This window comes from Megalops cyprinoides, chromosome 1, assembly GCF_013368585.1.
Source record: "Megalops cyprinoides isolate fMegCyp1 chromosome 1, fMegCyp1.pri, whole genome shotgun sequence".
In the NCBI taxonomy this organism is placed as follows: domain Eukaryota; kingdom Metazoa; phylum Chordata; class Actinopteri; order Elopiformes; family Megalopidae; genus Megalops; species Megalops cyprinoides.
Window position 1 is genome coordinate 2,785,442 of NC_050583.1, and position 18,681 is coordinate 2,804,122.

The following is an 18,681-nucleotide window of genomic DNA, read 5'->3' on the forward strand; positions in this document are numbered from 1 at the left end:
TATTCACCTGGACCCAATTATTAATCAAGAGCTGATCATTCACATACAGCCAGTTGCACCAGCTATGCTGCTGTAGAATTGGGAGGGAATTGTGCTTATGAGCTAGTAAGGAATGTTTGAATCCACTAGGGACAGGACCCTTGGCAGCAAGCTTCTTGGCTTCAGTAGGTGTCCAGCTGTTTACATGGATAATGTGTATGTTACATGTGTTTGGGTGCCTGCTGAGTGTCCAGATAAATCAAGCCTTTGTTTTCATGTCTTCAGGGTGTCAGCGCCGTGATTCGCCCTGTAGTGGCCGATGTCTGGGAGTTTCTGTGGCAGCACTTGGAGAGGGACATGGAGGTTCTGGGTCGTTCTCTGGGTCAGAACGTGGACAGCACGGCCATCACCATCCACCTGGTCCTCCAGGGCTTCCTGCAGCGTGCCACAGGTGTGTGGGGGTCACCGGCCCCAGTGTCCGTCTGTCAGTTAGTGAGTCACTCAGTCCAAACGGTGAAACAGTCCATCAGACACAAGTTTAGCACCCTAAAAGGTTTACTGTCAGTGTGTAGAAACAAACGTGGTCATAATGGTATCCTGTTTTTAACTTAATTACTATCCCAGTCACTGATAACATCAAGTACTATTTTGCCTGATTGCTTTTTAAAATAAAAGCCAGCACATACGTCTTGACCTAAAACATTTTACTGCAGTGCATTCTGGGAAATGTGCCATGTAAGCACGCACTGATAAAGATGTAATTACACCAATGAAGCCAAGGTAGTCCAACAATACAAAATCTGCTTTTGATGTAGTCCAGCTCTCCTGGAAAGTAATTAGTCACTCCTGCTGCCGAGGATGACAGGTAACTACAGGTAACCAGCTATAAATGTCCGGGTAAATGCTGAAATTGGGCAGGATGAATTCTGCAGAATGTGGACAGCAGTACTGTATGAAGTCAGCTGCATATTCAAAGATTGCTCTATGTTGCCATCTGAATTAAAGTACAAAGGGAATGCTGTACGTGTGAGTCGCTCTGGGCGCAAGCGTCTGCTAAATGATTGTAATGTTACGTGAGTGCGGGGAGGGATCTTGCTTCTTGTCTGCTAGTCCCTGATGTAATGGGAAATGCCCGCTGAGATCTGATTGGGCAGAGTAAATGACACACTGCTTTGATTGGTCGGCATTTGTGCATATATTATCTCATTGTAGTGCATGCTTGTGACTAGATGTATTGTTAGGCCTGAAACATGGCTGGTGAATGAGGTTTGTGGTATCAGTGACACGGAAACATTTCTCTTGCAGTAGCCAGCTCCTACCAGCAGGGGGCAGACCTTTCCAGCCGACAGGGACGACAGCGGTGGGAGAAGCTGGTCTGTGATTCTGTTATCGGCCCGGTCATCCAGGTGAGCCAGGGGGGTATCAGCTCAAATCCCAGAATGAGAGACCTAGGACTTAAAAACAGGGGTGAGAGTTTGTGGAGTGCTGGGTGCATCCTGTTTTTTCCCTAGCCTTGAATTAATTTTTGTATTTTTGTGAAAGTGGTACAACACATCTTAAGCTCGGAAATATTTCACTGCAGAGGACTCTGGGAAATGCACAGGGGTGACTGTATATGACCAATTTACTAATTCAACCAATGAGGCTTAGGACATTGGCTGCCATACACATGGCCCTCTGGGAGCTCAGTTTGACATTCTTGGTTTAGAAGCTGCAGTTTTGATTTTTTTTTTGCTACAACAAGGGAGCCGGAGATGAATTCATGTGCCTCACTTACTGACTTTATCATGCACCCACTCTCATTCCCTCACTCTCTCACTCAACCTCACTCTTTCACTCAACCTCACTCTTTCACTCTCGCCCTCACTCTTACCTGTCTCTCACTGAATGATCGCCTCCCTCATCGAAGCAGTAGTACCATGCTGTTACCACTAGATGGCAGTGATGGAACAATGCACCGAACATAGGGCTCATTACCAGTGAGTCCCGTCCTGTAATCTCCCACTCAGAGTCTCGAGTTGAAGCTTGGCACAGCCCGGCAGCTGGTTGCCGCGGACGACCAGCTGAGCGGGGGCCCCCTGATGAGGCTGCTGGACGGGGACCCCCGCCCCGTGCTGCCCCTCCCTTCGGACTGCCCCACCCACAGCTCCTCCTTCTGGAAGCTTCCGGAGCCGCTGAGCGTGGAGCGGTTCTCTCAGCTCCTGCAGCAGAGCCGCCAGGGGGAGTCGGTCCTGCTGCTCTTGCTCTTCATGAAGAAGGTAAGAGCCCGGGCCGGGCAGGGGGGGGGGTCCAAGGCGGTGCTCCGCCTGCGCTCATAACCAGAGGGTTGCGGGTTCGAATCCTGCCATTTCCCTGAATCTCACCGGCTGCAGAAAAATATCCAGTTGTGATTTACATGATTGATATGTTACCTGTATTGCTTGCTGTTTATTTTATGTGCAGTATCGCAATGTTTTATGGATTCTATGATCTAGTCACTGGGATATATGGTAATATACCCGGCTTCCTTTATCTAGTCAGGTTAGCACAAGTTAACTTATGGTAGGGCTTGAATATCTCATAAATCACAGTCACCGGTCTGGGGGTGTTGTTAGCCTGGTCTGACACTGTTTCTCGCTCAACTTGAACGGATACACTTCTGTCATGTCTGTATTGTAATATGAAAAGTTTAAGCTATGCAGGGAGCTCTGGGTAAGAGCGCCATCCAGACAGACAGCTGCAGGTGTGAAATTGGAAACCAGGAGAGCTAAAGCAGAGTAAGAGCTACAGCCAGTCAGAGCAGCGGTAGCAGGGCGCTCTCCACTCTTCCTGCCAGCTGTGGGGTAGTCGCGGTGTGCGGAAATCACAGGCTGGTGCGCTGTGTCACAGGTGCCGTGCGTGAGACAGCTGCATCACCTGCCTAACCTGGTCGCCCTGCTGAGGGCGTTTCCCTTGGCGATGGAGACGGAGTCTCAGAGCATCGGCCAGGTGCTGCAGCAGATCCCGGCAGGTATGACGGTTTCCGGAGAGATCCGTCCGCTCTCTGTGAACCAATCCACCCTCTGTACGTTCTGCTATATGCATTCTGCTTTATGACTACTTTTTTCCGTTTTGGATTGCCATCAAATTAACACCTGGGTTGTCATTCTGGTCTGCGCCTGGGTCCTTCCACCTAAAAGCCTAACAAGAACAGACAGAGGGAGGAAAAGGCCCCCGGAAACCTGCCTTTGATTGGCTGTTTTCTTTTATCGTGGAACACTTTGATTGGCTGGTTTGGTTGACAGAAAAAGCCCAGCAAAGAACAGAGCTGAGATGAGGAGAATTCATCACCATCTACTGCACGGAAATGAGCAGTGCTACAGTACCTTCTCATGGTTAAAATATGGAATTAATTATGATTTTTATCTATTTATTTTTATTATTTTTTGATCAAGTGTATCATGAAGAGGCAAGTGTCCTGAACCAAGTGATTTGTAAATATGAGCTTGACAGCTTGGCCAGCTGTCTCTGGGCTTGTGCCATGGGTCCATCAAAGGCCCCATATGGAGAGAGTTGTGACCTGGGAGAGTCCTTTAGCATGAAGTGTGTCTCTCTGTCTCCCCCTGTAGGCCAAAGGAAGGTACTAGAGACAAGGGTCAAGATCTTCATGGAGGTGTGGAACCAAGTCAGGATGGAGCTCGCCACCAGCGGTAATCACAGCGACGGCGTGTGTCGTATGTGTGTGCTGCATTCTGAGGGTCTCTTTGTGTATGTGTTGTTTGCGTGTGAGTGCTGTGTTGTGACGTTGTGTGCAGTGTTTGTAGGTGTGAGGTATGTTCTGATGATGTCTGTTTGTTGTTTGTAAGTGTATACTAATGGTGTATGTGTTTATAGGTGTGTACTGTGACCCGATGGCGTCTGTTGTTTATATTTATCTGATAGCGTGTGTGTTGCTGGTATGTGTACTCCACCAGTGTGTGTGTGTATGTGTACTCTAATGAAGTGAGTGTGTTTGTATGTTTGTAAGTGTACTCTAAGGGTATGTGTGTGTTGTGTTGGAACTGTACTCTAATGATGTGTGTCTGTTTTGTGTATTGTATGTGTGTGTGTTCTGTGTGTGCACGTACCTTGTGTGTGTGTGTTTGTATGTGTGTGTGTGTGTGTGTTTGTATGTGTGTGTGCACGCACGTTGTGTGTGTGTGTGTGTGTGTTTGTATGTGTGTGTACGCGCACGTTGTGTGTGTGTGTGTGTGTGCGTGTGCGTGTGCGTGTGTGTGTGTGTGTGTGCGTGTGTGTGTGTGTGTGTGTGTGTGTGTGTGGTGTGTGTGTGTGTGTGTGTGTGTGTGGTTGCATGTGTGTGTGTGCGTGTGTGTGTATGTGTGGTTGCATGTGTGTGTGTGTGTGTGTGCATGTGTCGGTGAGCAGTGGAGATGGGTGTTGCGCAGGATCTGTGTGAGGTGGAGCTGAGGATAGACAGCTCCGGGAGGTTCCTGTCTCTGTGTCACCGTGGGCCCGGGTCCTGCCTCAGCACCCTGATCCGCTTCCTGTCGGAAACCCACAACAGCCTGGTGCGGGAGGCTAGGAGGCAGAGCCGGCAGGGGGACAGGTCTGTACTCCATGTGCTCCTGTTTTAATGTAGCAGCCTGGTCTCATAATCCTGATATTTCCTGAGCTCGTCTGTGTAGATTACTAGCACACTCCACACCACATGCCATGACATCTCTGATTTGAAAGGATCATGCTGGCATCACTTTCCATGCTTATATTTCACATGAAGAATCTGATTGGTTGTCCTCTTGGTCCCCCACACACCACTGGACAAAGGACGGCAAATGGCAGAAACTGAAAGAAATGTGATTGGACCGTGGCTGAGAAAGACGATACACCCACAGTTCAGCAGCGCCCTGAAGCCGGAGCATGAATATCTCAATTATGATAGAACAGACGATACAGAGTTACATCGAGCCTTTACAGCAGGGTTTCCCAAACCTCTCCTCGTTCATAACGAGCTGATAATTTGAATCAGCTGTGTTGGAGCAGGGAGAGATCTAAAACACGCAGGACAAGGGGTACTCCAGGAGAGGTGTGGGAAACACTGCTTTGCAGAATGAGAAGTCAGTATCCTGCACTTTGTATCTGTCTGCTTGGCAGGCTATTTGATGCCACCCTTTGTCTGTCACCCTCCCTGCAGTGACTACAGCGTTCCTCTGGAGGTTGTGAGCGAGGCACAGCTGGCCCTGTGCCACCCGGAGCGAGAGCTGCTCCCCCTGGTGTTGGCGCACTGTCATTACACCCTGAGGAAAGGGGAGGGGACGAGCAGCAGCTATGATCTGCAGGGTATCCAGGTCCAGCTCACCCGGCGTTTCCTTGCAGGAAAACCCCTCATCCAAGAGGTAAGAGCTTTACACACACACACTCTGAGAAATAACTCCAGTGGTCATACGCCTCTGTCCAAGAAAAAATTCTCATGAGGGAGAGTTTAAAGCTGAAACTGAGGTCCAGTCCAGTGCGTGATAGTCATTTCGGCGGACGCTCCTATTCCAGAGCAACTTAGAAAATACATGTGATGAAGTGGCATGAAAGTTTGCACAAGCAGAATACGTGAACATGCTTCTGTTTCTAGAATCTTCTGGATGTTTCTAAGTATTATTGATGTGGAAGGGGGTGCAGTTAGGGATGGTAGTTAGGAGACCAGACAGGCTTTGGGTTTGAATCTGAGGTTTTTCTGTTGTACCCTTGAGAAAGGCACCTCACCAGAGCTGTTTTGGTATCCAGTGTGTAAATGCTAATGAACACCTATCATGTCCCACTGGGTAATATATCTGCAAAAGCAGATAAAAGAATAAGTTTGGAAAGCTTTTACAGTAACAGTGACAGCATTATCATTAGAGTGTGTTTATTTCTTTGGAAAGACAAAGGCGTCCTTTTCTGAAATTTTTTTTTGCCCGTTTTCCGGGCACCCCACATTTTGAATGGTTGTCTCATTCATTGATGCATCAGGTTTTTTGACGGAGTATTTAAACCTACCCTCACAGGTTAGGCTCCGTGTGTGTATCAGTGCTTTGACATGCAATCTGTCAGGTAAGCGGCTGGCGTCAATCCCACCGTCGCCATAGCGACAGTTGGAGGTAATTAAACAGCATGTTGCCGTGGGCAATGGAATCACTCGTGTCAGAGGAGCTGAGGAGAACATAAATCTGTGAAAACCCTTGTTCTGTCACACAGGAATGCTTTCAGAGCACAGACCCGGGGAAACGGTGCTCTAAGGAGGGACTGGCACGCATGCCAAAAAAGGCAGAAATTATCCGTGCAATATCACTATTTTTATTACATAAACCATGGCAGAAACTGTTGAAAAATGTCTTTACAAAAACATGAGAGAGAATATAACAAACCTTTATCCTCCTCTTTCAGTAGCAGGACGATTTCCTCTGGAGTCTGACCAATCAGGACTCAGGAGGTTTTGTGAGGTGTCTGTTGGGGGTTGTGCTGGTGACTGTCTGGCCTCTTTGCAGGACACGTCTAAATACCTGAGCAGGCAGAGCCAGGACTTTTCATCAGTGCTGGCGGAGGTCAGGGCCAGGATCCCCCAGGTGAGGCATCCCTCTAACCCTAACCCTAACCGTCATCCTATCCCTCATCCTATCCCTAACCCTAACCCTAACCCTAACCCTAACCCAGGATCCCCCAGGTGAGGCATCCCTCTAACCCTAACCCTAACCCCATCCCTAACCCTAACCCTAACCCAGGATCCCCTAGGTGAGGTATCACTCTAACCCTATCCCTAACCCTATCCCTAACCCTAACCCAGGATCCCCTAGGTGAGGCATCCCTCTAACCCTATCCCTAACCCTAACCCAGGATCCCCTAGGTGAGGGATCCCTCTAACCCTAACCCTAACCCTAACCCAGGATCCCCTAGGTGAGGCATCCCTCTAACCCTAACCCTAACCCTAACCCTAACCCAGGATCCCCTAGGTGAGGCATCCCTCTAACCCTATCCCTATCCCTAACCCCATCCCTAACCCTAACCCAGGATCCCCTAGGTGAGGCATCCCTCTAACCCTAACCCTAACCCTAACCCAGGATCCCCTAGGTGAGGCATCCCTCTAACCCTAACCCTAACCCTAACCCTAACCCTAACCCTAACCCAGGATCCCCTAGGTGAGGCATCCCTCTAACCCTAACCCTAACCCTAACCCTAACCCTAACCCAGGGTCCCCTAGGTGAGGCATCCCTCTAACCCTATCCCTAACCCCATCCCTAACCCTAACCCAGGATCCCCTAGGTGAGGCATCCCTCTAACCCTAACCCTAACCCTAACCCCATCCCTAACCCTAACCCAGGATCCCCCAGGTGAGGTGTCCTGGCCAGGTGTGTCAGAGCTGCAGATGGCTGGCAGGTGACGGGCTCTCTGTTTCTCTCACGGGACAGGTGCCGCTGAAAGGTTCAGTGCGGGCCGCCATGAGGGCGACGTTGCGCTCCTTCACGGACGCGTGCGATGCCGCCTTCTCCCTGGAGGTGGGTCTGCGCTTCCTGGGGAAGACGGGGGGCGACCCCCGCAACCCGCTGGTGCCCTACCTGAGGGACACCCTGCGGATGGAGGAGCACATCTCCAGCAGCGTGGCCAAGGTGAGCTACAGGTGCACCGGGGTCCGACCTGTCCAAACAAAGCACCCTCCCCCAGGCAACCCTGTGCAGGGATGGGACAGCCTTCCAGCTATGTCTCTGCATGTCTGTTAGGGTTAATGTCTTACGTTGAGAGATAGAGGGTTAGAGTTTGGAACTGAGGTTAGGAACAGGGATGTGACATTTCATGATTAGGCTTAAGATTTATCTAACTATATTAATAATTTATTCCATTAATAACCCATTCACTAATTACCTAAATGACTAAACAACTAAATAACTAACTAGATTTAATAACAATATGCCATTATTTTTATTGTTATTAATAACAGATGGGACGTCCTTCTAGCTAGCCTCTACAGATTGTGTTAGAGTCAATGTCTTAGGGTTTGGGACTGAGCTTGGGGGCAGAGACATGAGATGTGTAGATTCTGCATATTTAATGACACTGCATCATTATTTTTTGTTGTGATTAATACCAATCTTTTAAATATTCTACATAAGGTGAGTTGGCACCATCTTTTTCGGTTCCCCTCCCGTAATGCCAGGGCGGATAAGTCTGTTCTCTGGAGGGTTTTTCTTGGAAAGGTTTTATTTGATCGTTCAGTCATCATCTGTAGAAATCAGTTCACCTGGTGTTTGTTGTGGAAACCAGCTGCCAACTGAAAGTTTTCCGTGCAGGGCCCTGGTCCCTCATGGCTTCTCCACTCTCAGCTCTCTGACTGAGCACCGGACATTCAGAAAGTATTCAGATCTCGCTTCACTCGGTCCTTCACCTGACCACCTCCCCAGTCAGAGATATTGGTACTCTCTGGCTGTCAGACTCTCTCTGGGTTACCTGTGTCAACCAAACCGAAGAAGCGTTTCACTAATTGCCTTAGACCCCACTGTACGGCTGACCTGAAAAGGTAGCCTCTCTACCGAATGTAGGTGCATGTCTGTGTGTGTGTGTGTGTGTGTGTGTGTGTGTGTGTGTGCGCATGTGTTAGCGATCTGTGTAAGGCACACAGATGCAGTGAAAAGTAAAAAGTGTAGCATAGTGGTAAGGAGCAGGGCTCGTAACTGAAAGGCTGCTAGTTCAATTCCCCTCAAGGACGCTGCTGCTGTACCCTTGAGCAAGGTACTTAACCCAGAATTGCCTCAGTAAATACCCAGCTGTATAAATGGATAGCAGTTAAAAACTGTAACCTGTGTAAGTTGCTCTGGATGAGAGTGTCTGCTAAATGACAATAACGCAGTAATGTAATGAGAGAAGGTGAAGGAAACCCTGGTTTTGTCCCCAGGTGCTGGGTGAGAGCAGGCTGGAGCACAGTGTGAGCACCTGGCAGCTCCTCACCTGCTGGAAGTCGGAGCTGAGAGTGAGCAGAGGGCAGGTGAGTGCTGGCTCCGCCCCACAGGTATCCATCTCTTTCAGAAGGGGGTAAAACAGAGTGTTGCCACTTTACACTGGGGTTTCTCTTTCAGTCTGATAAAAATGAAATGAAATGAAATGATAAAATAACTGAAAATAATAAATGTGAATGAATGAACTAATGAATTAGGAAGGTTCAGAAGTGGTTCAAAGGCTAGGCCCAGTTAAAAGGTTACAGACCCTACTGTACACTAACTATACATAATGTTTAAACTTAGCTTTCAACAAAGCTAACTTATCAGTTCCTATACAATAATTCAGACACCATGTAACTGCAGTCTCACCGAAATGTGCCACTCTACCTTTAAGCTGTAAGCTAAGGTTCCATGTTGTCTTACTATAGTCTGACATTTCTGTCAGGGATGCAAAGGTTTATGTTTGGAAAGTATGGCTTTGTACTAAAGAAATAATCATCAGGGTAATAAACGCTTCTTTGCAAAATTTGCTTTGAAACAAATGCACTGAAACAATTTCTTCACGCTGAATCATCATCGTTTCGAAGCATTTGGCTTACCTTTATATGTTTTTTTCCTGGTGTGTATTAGACTCTTAATTTGGCCAGGCCAGGGGCTCCTTGGGTTTGGCTGTGTTTCTGACTGGGGCCTAACTCCAGACCTTGCCTGTCCACAGGAGCCCTTCCAGAAGCTTCCGGAGGAGTACCGGCAGAGGCTGTCGGCGGAGGAGAAGAAGGCTGTGACGGTCTTCCTTGGAGGCACAGACGCCGAGGCCTTCAGCTGGGAGCTGCATGAGATTCTGTTTCTGAAGACCAGCAACTCCAGCTCTGACGACAACTACCCCCCACACTGGGAGTAAGAGCAGCCGGCTTATCCCCGCCGTCGCCGTTACATTTACATTATATTTATTCATTTTTATCCAAAGCCACTTACAAGTGAGGTACAATATACAACACAAGTGAAAAACCATACGGGTCAGCAATATTAGAAGCGCTGCATGACCAGGTTTCAGTGGTTGGCCAGGCAAGGTACAAACTAGCAGGTAAAGCTAATGAGTGCATTAAACCATTAGATTACATGTTTTTTTATATAATTTTATTTTATAGTTTAGTAGGATGACTGAGACATGACAGGTTCCTTTAGGGGGTAGTGTTTCATGCTGACGGGGGAGTCTGTTCAGGGCTCCCTCTCCCATTTAGACCTGCTGACTACCAGCTGCACACCCACCGCTGTTCACGGCCCTCATCCCTGCTGTTTATGTCCTCTGGAGATAGCCTTATCCGGAGTAACTTACCAGGGTAAGGTTGCTGGTTCAAATCCCGCTGGGGCACTGCTGCTTTGCCCTTGAGCAAGGCACTTAATCCAGAATGACCTCAATAAATATCCAGCTGTATAAATAAATAGCATGTTAATAGGGTAAGCTACGTAAATTGCTCTGGATATGAGCATCTGCTAAATGCCAATAATGTAATGTAAAAGTTGCTCTGGATATGTGTGACAGTAATGTAATGTGTAAAGGCAATGCCTTGCCTTGGCATCAAAACTGCTTTAACCTAATCTCTGGTTATGAGCTCAGTTCCTTTACTATGACACACTGGGGTTACGAAGGGCTTTGCTTTTTCAGTGGGGATAGAACTTCAGTTCAGGGTGACCCTGCTATTCCTGTTATTGTAGAGTATTTTAATCAATGAGATTGCCTGCAAACTGTTGCTTGGTCTATCAAAATGTCTGTTTGTAAACCAAAAAAAGAGAAGGTATGTGATTTTTTTTCAAGACGTTCTCAAGCAGAAATAATTAAGCACTTGGCGTCAGGGCAACCCCCCTGAGATTTGGGGGCCTTTTGACTCTGGGGTCAGCAGTTTGACCCCTCCGAACTGCCATCTGTCAGGGGAGGGGTCTTCCCTCTCGGGCTCCCATAGAGCCAGCACCTGGGAGAGAGTGAATGGCAGTGCATGTGGTCAGGACAAAAGGACAGGAATGCTAACCCCCCCATCCCCTCCCCCGCAGCATCAGCTCCACGCTGGAGATCCATCTGGAGCAGAAGGACAGCCCTCCCCTGCCTGGGCTGGAGGGTCTGCCGGAGGAGCTAACGCTGGAGAAGGGAGCCGATATCTGGAGGCTTGCGGTGGAATTCAAGCAATGAGAAGATGCACTTTTCTCCTTTCCCTTGCTGTAGCCCACCCCCCCCCCCCCCCCCAGCCCAAACGCTGGGCTCATTCTGTTCTCCTTAAGGACCACCTGGTAGCTTCATTACGGCACATTTCTGTTTTTTTGTTTTTTTTTTGTATTTTCCAAATGGTTTCCTTTTACCGCAGTACACAGTCTCAGGGGAAAAGAATGTGTACACTGACAAAATGCACCACATTTAGCATTAGAGAGCCAAAAAATGATCACAACTTTAAGCAATGCAGGGTAAATTACATGCACTTTATTACCATTTTATTTAGAACTTTTAAATTTCTTGGTGAATCAAGGCACAATAAAATCAACATATTCAATGTTCAGAATTACAGGCATGAGCAAGCACCTGCAAACATTCCGATACAAAAACATTAACAGTAACGAGTCATAAAGAATTGTGAGAATACATTCATATGTACTTGATCATTGTTTGTAATGTTTTACAATTCAAATCATGTGTAACACATCTACTAAAATACATTTTCAATAATTCATTATGAAAGTGGCACATTTTAAAAAACAAACTTTTTGTTGCTAATCACTCTTTCCATATTTTACATCTTCTAATTTCTTTGTATATCAGATTCAATTTCCAGTTGATTTCTCCTTTGACAATGCTGTGATTGTTATTTTTTTATTATTAATTTATGTTAATTAAACATATAGTTACCTCCTTGTGGAATAAGACTTTGGAAATGTAATAATAATAATGTAATAATAATAATCTCTGGACTCAACTCTGGACTTGATTTGTGATTTCAATCACTGAGCACAATCCGTAATATTTATCTAACCATATACAAAAATGTCTCCTTTGTATATGGCCACATGTTAGTTACATTTAGCATAATTCTGATGGCTCAATTGAAAAATGGCCTGTTTACACCTTGTCAACGTGACTGCAATAAATATTACGAACACGTTAGGGGTTCCATAGGGTGATAGGGGGCCATTTGTGTAATGATGAGCGAGTTTATTATGCTTTTTATATTTTATTATTTTTGGAGAGTGTTGCTTCATTTCCTTTTCCGCTATATGGTTTGTCCCAGTTCAGCTTAACGTAATAAATAAACGTAATAAATTATCAACAGACACCACAATAACTTCGTTAAAAAAAAAAAAAAACTGCGGAGACTTCTTTTTAAAAAAAAAAGAAACATGGAGGTTTGTGATAAACTTAAAAATAACTGACAAATAATGATTGTTAAGTACAATCCTCGTTATCTTTTCCTCCGTCGCTGTAAGTGCGAAAAACATCTGCCGGCTGAACTTGGGAAACGCAGCTCCTCTTGCAAAGGCAACCAACCTTACGAAATATCCACGCCCCCATTTTACCTTATATGGCACACGGAAGCAGTTTGACCAATAGCATTCCTCGCACGGATCCCGTGACGGAGTTTATCAGCCAATAGTGGTGTTCGGTGGGAGGGGCCTATGTGTTTGCTGGTTGCTAGAGAGGGGAATGTTATGCGTGTTTCATTGTCATTTTTAACTGATGTGTTGACGTTTGCGGTCTAATCAAGACATGTAACGTTCATTTTCGGAGGATCTGCTTTTCGTGTTTGTGGTTTTGCTCAATTTAATGCGGTCTGCGGTCCTTTGGCATCCGAAATCGGTCGTTAGCAAGGTGGAGAGCATAGAAGTAGCTTGCTTGATGATGGGGAGAATGAAAGCCATTTTACTGCGCGTTGCATCAAGATAGCTGGCTGCATCAACACACAGCTTGCAGGATATTTTGTATTGTTGTTGCTGAGATGAGATCGTAGCTAATTATGTTTTGAAACTTGTGGCTAATGTCATTTTCTGTCTTTTTGTTGCAAAAGAAGTGATTAACCATACAGCGAGATGGTTGAATGTCTTGATAATGAGAGCTAGCGAGTTAGCTGTTACACAGTAACGTTAGATACCTAGCGAGCCAGTGAATAAGATTTTTTGTAAATCTCAGCGAACACTACTAGCAACGTATTGGGGATATATATTTTTGGCTTTTTGTTTTTATGAGCTATTAATTATACGTTTTGTTTCTTTCTGGAAGCGATTTATAAACCATTCTCTTTATAAGAGATGTGCAAGTGGAGTTCTGGGTTATGCGTACAAAAGCTCAGTTAAGCGTTAATAGTTAAATTCTTCCAACTTTTGAAGACGACGTTACTGATTTTACAAATTGGTGTCATCGACACTTCGAGCTCCGAATTGCCTGCCGTTGTCACCCCCGAGCTGCCGGTGCCTCGGAGATCATTGCCATTGCCAGGTAAGTTGGCCATTCTTGACCCCTTTTGCTTTCATAATATTCAGTGTGATGTGGTTGGCATGCCTGTGTGTTGGCATCTATAGGTTCTTGCCATTACATTATTGTCATTTGGCGGACGCTGTTATCTGAATCGACTTAGGTTACATTTTTTTTTTTTTTTTTTTTTTACAATTTTACATTTAATTCATGTATGCAGCGGGGTATTGACTGAGGCAGGTCTGGGATAGGTACCTTGCCCAAGGATACAGTAGCAGCACTGCCCCAGCGGGGAATCGAACCAGCAACCTTTCGGTTAAGAACCCTTTTCTTTATCACTATACTACACTGCCGCCCGTGTCCCCTTTGTCGTGAATGCCAGTCTACCCAAAATTACCGTAGCTGTTATCGTGCATTTTATTTGTTAGTTAACTGCCCCGTTAGCAGAAACTGACAGATCCAAGAGGCTGTCCTGCAGGTAGCCAGCGAGCGAGATGCAGTATTTACAGTGACAGTAATAAAATACAGTCTGCAGTAACGAGTCCGTTTTTAGCAGTGAGGTGTTGGAGTTAGGCCTTGAAATCAACAATGGCGTTGAATGATTTCAGCTCATAAAGATCGCGTATGACTCCGTGTTCCGCACCGGGTTGTTGGACGGTTACACCGTGTTCTGGGTTCAGCCCTTGCGGTGCGGTCCCGCACACCCGTGGCCCCCACGACAGTGCCATCCAGTCCTTTCACAGCGGAGCTCGGAAACCCGAGGTGGCCGTACACCCACGCGTGGGATCCGGGGCGGTTGGACAGGATGACAGCGCGGGTCCAGGGCGTCACGATGAAGGAGAAGGATTTTAGGTTTTAGGGTCGATCTGGCCGCGGCTGTCCTGTTCATAACGCGCTCCCTTATCCACTAAACGGGGTTTTAAAGGACGCGGTTAAAAAAGGAAGTCATGACCAGTCCTAATATATTGGTTAGACAATATCAAGGTGTGAACTTGTTAGTCAGTTTCCTGCCATTGCCAACCCTAAAAGTGTAGTGGGTTACATGCAGAATTTTTGCTTTTGATGGCCGCCTGATGTAGTCAGGGGCAACATGCCTCCCACCTGCAGGAAACCCATGGCTTCTTGAGGTTCACGTCGTGACTTCACAGCTTTTTACTTGTTGGAAGGAGCTGACTGTTTGCAGTAAAAACGCTCCCGTTGGCTCGGATTGCGGAGCGTTGTGTGTTATTAATACGCGGTACGGCGTGATTTTGCGCCGGTACGCTTGCTTTGTCATACGCAGCCTTTGAGCAGATGGTGTTTGGATTCCTTCGTTGCCCGTGGCAACGCGGAGCGTACGCGGAAGTAGTGGTGTTCTTGGAGGTGCGTTTATAGGGGGCGAAGATTGACGGTGGCACGGTGTTACATCGCGGTGTGAGCCGTCTATTCCTGCCAGGCCTACCTTTCGTACACTTATCCAGCCAGACCCATGACCTGATGGTTTCGAGTCCGCCTCCCTACCCATGGGGCGTATTTCAGTAAGATGCATGTAGGTAGTTACATTACATTACATGCATTTAGCGGATGCTCTTATCCAGAGCGACATGACTGTATCCAATCAATTTAAACGGGCAACAGTGTCAGGCCAGGCTAGCACTCCCAGACCAGTGAGTGTGAGCATAACACCATTCAAGCTCTACCACAAGTTAACTTGTGCAGTCTGACAGAAGCCAGGTATGCTGTGATAGTTGACCCTGTCTCTGTGGCTCAGAGGTACCTGCTGGCTGTATGTGATTTGCTGACTCTCCCCCCTCCCTCCCCCTCTCCCCTCATCCCCCGCTTCCCCTCTCCTCCAGCGGCCGCCGTGAGGATGCACACCGCCCGCAGCCCCTCCTCCCTGCCGGGGGGAGGAGCCGGAGACGGCGTGGAGCTCAGCCTCTCCGGCTCCCAGCTCTCCGTCTCCCGGCGACCCAGCAGCGCGTCGCCAGGGAAACACTTCTCCCGCTCTGTGTCCGTGTCGGTGGCGGGCGACGGCCGCGGGAAGCGCAACACGCTGGTGAGTCACCGTCCCCGAGCTGCGTGTGTGTGTGACTGGCAGTGAGGAGGGTAATGTTGGTTTCCTCCTTTTTTCCTCCAGGCTGATGTTGGTTTTGGAGGCTCCCGCTCCATAAAGAACCTGCGACGCTCCAACAGCACCACTCAGGTGAACCAGCGGGTGGACAGCAGCGTCAGGTACGGCCCGTCCCGCCCCTCCAACCACGGCCAACGCACGCACGCCCGCCACCTCCACTCACCCTGCAAACACACACACATACACACATACAAGCACACACATGCACATGTGCACACACACAAATGCAAGTCACTGTGGCGCTTTCCTAGAAGAGAATACAGACACATGTCCCACTGTGACTGTTTCACAGAATAACACACACTCAAGCTGCCATGACAGTTTCAGAGAATAGCACACACTCAACTCGCTGTGGCAGTTTGAGAGTCACCTCAGACATCCTTCTGAAGGGCCAGGGTTTGTTCAGCTGGGCTGTTTGAACAGGCACTGATTGAAATTCATGGGACTGAGGCCAGGCGTGCTCTTACCAGCGTGTAAGATGCACTGAGAAGCGTGTGAGTGGTGCCGGCAGCATCAGCAACGTCAGGGGGACGGGGGGGCGGGGGCTGGGGGGTGTAGGAGTGTGTGTGGTTGAGCAGGGAGGGGCTTTAGCCAGCCTGAATGGAGCTGGCTGTTGCAGCATCTTTTGAATTGGAGCCTCTCCTGGAGGAACAGCTGGCGCCCCTGGTAGGCTGACACATCCCCCCTCTGGTGACAATGGCCTTTGTGGAAGGAGGCTGAATCAGAAAGGATCGCTGGGGGGGGGGTTGTGTTGTCGGGGAGTGCGCTGGGGCCAGCCGCCTGTATTATCCCCAGGGTTGGGGGTCAGGTTTCCTCCCAGCGTGGAGGGAGTGAAAGAAGAAGTGTGTGCACCGAGGGATCCTATTGTGCAGCAGCTGCCGACCCACCCCCCCACCCCAGGATGGGGAATTGGGCTTAAATTAAGAGGCATTTAATACCCCTCTCCCTGCCCCCGGCTCCCCCCCCCGGCTCCCCACAGGCTTTCATGGCTGCCTTTTCCACCCCCTCCCCTTTTGTTGTAAAGTTAAGCGTGGAGGAATGCGCCTCTTCAGTCAGTGTCTGTGGATACCTTTTCAGGGGGCCAGCTGCCCCCCCCCACACCCCGATCAATGAGGGCGCCAGCACAGATGCTGGTGGGAGGAGCCAGACTGAGGCGTTGGGGGGGGGGGCAGCATCTGCTGTGGGCGGTGTGGGGAGTGCGTCGGTATTTTAGGGATGAGCGATGGGGTCACTGTGCACACGTGCGCTGGCTGTGTTTTACAGAACCCCCCCCCCCCCCCCCACACACACACACACCTCCCTGCAACCGCCACCCTTGTCAGTTTCCACGGAAAAGGGCGTCTGCAGAGCGGGATTCCGACACAGGGCGTGTGGGGGGTGGGGGCAGGGGGTGTGGGGCGAGGGGCGGGGGAGTCTCTGCAGCTGCTGTCTGAGGCTGCCAATCACAGCTCACTGGCACACAATGCCTGCAAGACCGCCAACAAATTCTTGTTAAAAGTGTCCTCATTTAACATTAAAAGTGTGCAGAAGTAGGACATGCTGGCTGGTCTGGCATCAGTGTGTTTTGACAGTCTTGCAGCTCAGAAGGTCCCGCTATGCACCTTGAACTGCCGGCTGAAGTAAGGACTGGACTGGCTTTCTTCAAAGGCTGGGGGTCACCGATTGGCCGATAAGCCACAGGTGGCAAAGCCAGGCAGAGGGCTGTATCTTTGGGCTGACTTTTCCCCAAGACTTTTCTGTCCCTAAATTCTGAATTAGCCCCCGGTTTTCACTCTGTGTTAACTTTTCGCATGCAAGTGATTGATCCCAGCTTAAGGCTGTGCTTTTGAAAAATACTGAGGAAATATTTTACTCCTGTGCATTCAGGGAAAGGGATATGTATAAATGTTAACAGCTAATGAATCAGTTCTCCAATTAAACCAGGGGAATAGGTCTAAATCATTAACTGTACACAAGCACAAGCTGTCTGGTAACTGAGGCTGGCTTCCCAGTTGCGAGGAGACCTTTGGTCAGTTCTGTAAGCTGGTGAGGCAGAGAGCTGTAGGTGACCTTTGACCCCTCTCTCTCTCTGCTTCCTGCTTCAGCGAGGAGCAGACGGAGGACTTCCTGTCCTTCTTCGACAGCAGCCTGGACAGCAGGAGGAAGCTGGCGAGCCTCAGCAAGGCGTCCCCGGATCGCACCACCTGGAACATCCTGGTACTTTCACACCTTCCCATAACGCACTGCTGTCTGTTACACTGCATCACGCTGCGCGCATTCAGCAGACGCTCTTATCCGGAGCAGCTTCCAGCCCAGCGGAACAGAAGTGCTGCCGAAGCTGTCGGACGCTGCTTTCTCTCAGGAAGCGGCTCACCTCTGCCTCGAGCAGGACAGACAGCGTCTGTTAGTCTCGCCTCGAGGCCTTTGGCGGTATGAGTCACTGAGAGCGAGCTGGCAGAGGAGGCGCGAAGGCAGTGTAAGGTGGTGAAGAGGGAACCTGAAGCTCGCAGTATCAGATCCTGCGTGAGTCACTGTCATGGTGCCCTTGATCAGAGCGCTTTACAGAGATGCATTCTGTGAATATCCAGCTGTGGAAGTGGACGAAAGGGCATGTGGAAGTCAGCCAGGAAACGGGTCTCTGCTGAGCGGAGAGATGGTAATCATTATGTATGGCGGTGTAAAACTGAGCTCTCTGCTGACCCGCTCTGATGCTGCAGGATGATTCTCCCTCGCACTCTCCTGCTCTTTCGAGAGGAGATTTGTCCCCAAGCTTAGTAACAGCCAGGTACCTACATACATATTCAGGCACTGAGACAGTGAGTCACACACAACAGAGAGGAAAAATGCATTTACAGCCCACATTGAAGGTGATGGACCTGACTGTTGACTGTCTGTCTGTCCCTTTTTCCATCCTCTTTTCTCTTTTTTCTTTCTTGCTCTCTTCTCTCTTCTCCTGTTCCTGCTCTGTCTCTCCCTTTCTTCCTTTCTCTCTCTCTCCCTCTCCCCTTCCCTTCCTTGTCTCCCTCCTTCCCACTCCATCTATCTCCCCTCTTCTCTCCCTCCCTCTCTCTCTTTCTCTCTCTCTCCCTCTCCCTCTCTCTCTCTCCCTATCTCTCCCTCTCTCTCTCCTTCTCTCCCCCTCTCTCTCCCTTTCTCTTTCTCTCTCCCTCTCTCTCTCTCTCCCCCTCTGTCTCTCCCTCTCCCCCCCTCTCCCTGCCCCCCCCTGCAGGATGACCAGCCCCGGGCGTTCCCCC

The 18,681-nt window shown here is 48.8% G+C and overlaps 2 protein-coding genes across 2 annotated transcripts in view; both read left to right on the top strand.

Annotated features, from left to right (window-relative positions):
- The window catches only part of LOC118782377 (E3 ubiquitin-protein ligase rnf213-beta-like), a 52,014-nt gene extending 40,905 nt beyond the window's left edge, over positions 1-11,109 (top strand). The window contains exons 51-62 of the mRNA XM_036535707.1: positions 265-430; positions 1,285-1,385; positions 1,989-2,237; positions 2,848-2,968; positions 3,567-3,647; positions 4,360-4,543; positions 5,129-5,330; positions 6,453-6,530; positions 7,371-7,568; positions 8,849-8,938; positions 9,607-9,785; positions 10,938-11,109. Of these exons, the coding sequence (XP_036391600.1) occupies positions 265-430; positions 1,285-1,385; positions 1,989-2,237; positions 2,848-2,968; positions 3,567-3,647; positions 4,360-4,543; positions 5,129-5,330; positions 6,453-6,530; positions 7,371-7,568; positions 8,849-8,938; positions 9,607-9,785; positions 10,938-11,073 (1,785 nt within the window). The 3' untranslated portion in view covers positions 11,074-11,109. The remainder of the gene's footprint in view (positions 1-264; positions 431-1,284; positions 1,386-1,988; positions 2,238-2,847; positions 2,969-3,566; positions 3,648-4,359; positions 4,544-5,128; positions 5,331-6,452; positions 6,531-7,370; positions 7,569-8,848; positions 8,939-9,606; positions 9,786-10,937) is intronic.
- A 1,476-nt stretch (positions 11,110-12,585) lies between these two features.
- cep131 (centrosomal protein 131) overlaps positions 12,586-18,681 on the top strand; it is a 29,967-nt gene continuing 23,871 nt past the window's right edge. Inside the window, exons 1-5 of the mRNA XM_036536382.1 lie at positions 12,586-13,362; positions 15,174-15,373; positions 15,455-15,549; positions 17,533-17,644; positions 18,657-18,681. The exon at positions 18,657-18,681 is cut by the window's right edge and continues 103 nt beyond it. Of these exons, the coding sequence (XP_036392275.1) occupies positions 15,188-15,373; positions 15,455-15,549; positions 17,533-17,644; positions 18,657-18,681 (418 nt within the window). The 5' untranslated portion in view covers positions 12,586-13,362; positions 15,174-15,187. The remainder of the gene's footprint in view (positions 13,363-15,173; positions 15,374-15,454; positions 15,550-17,532; positions 17,645-18,656) is intronic.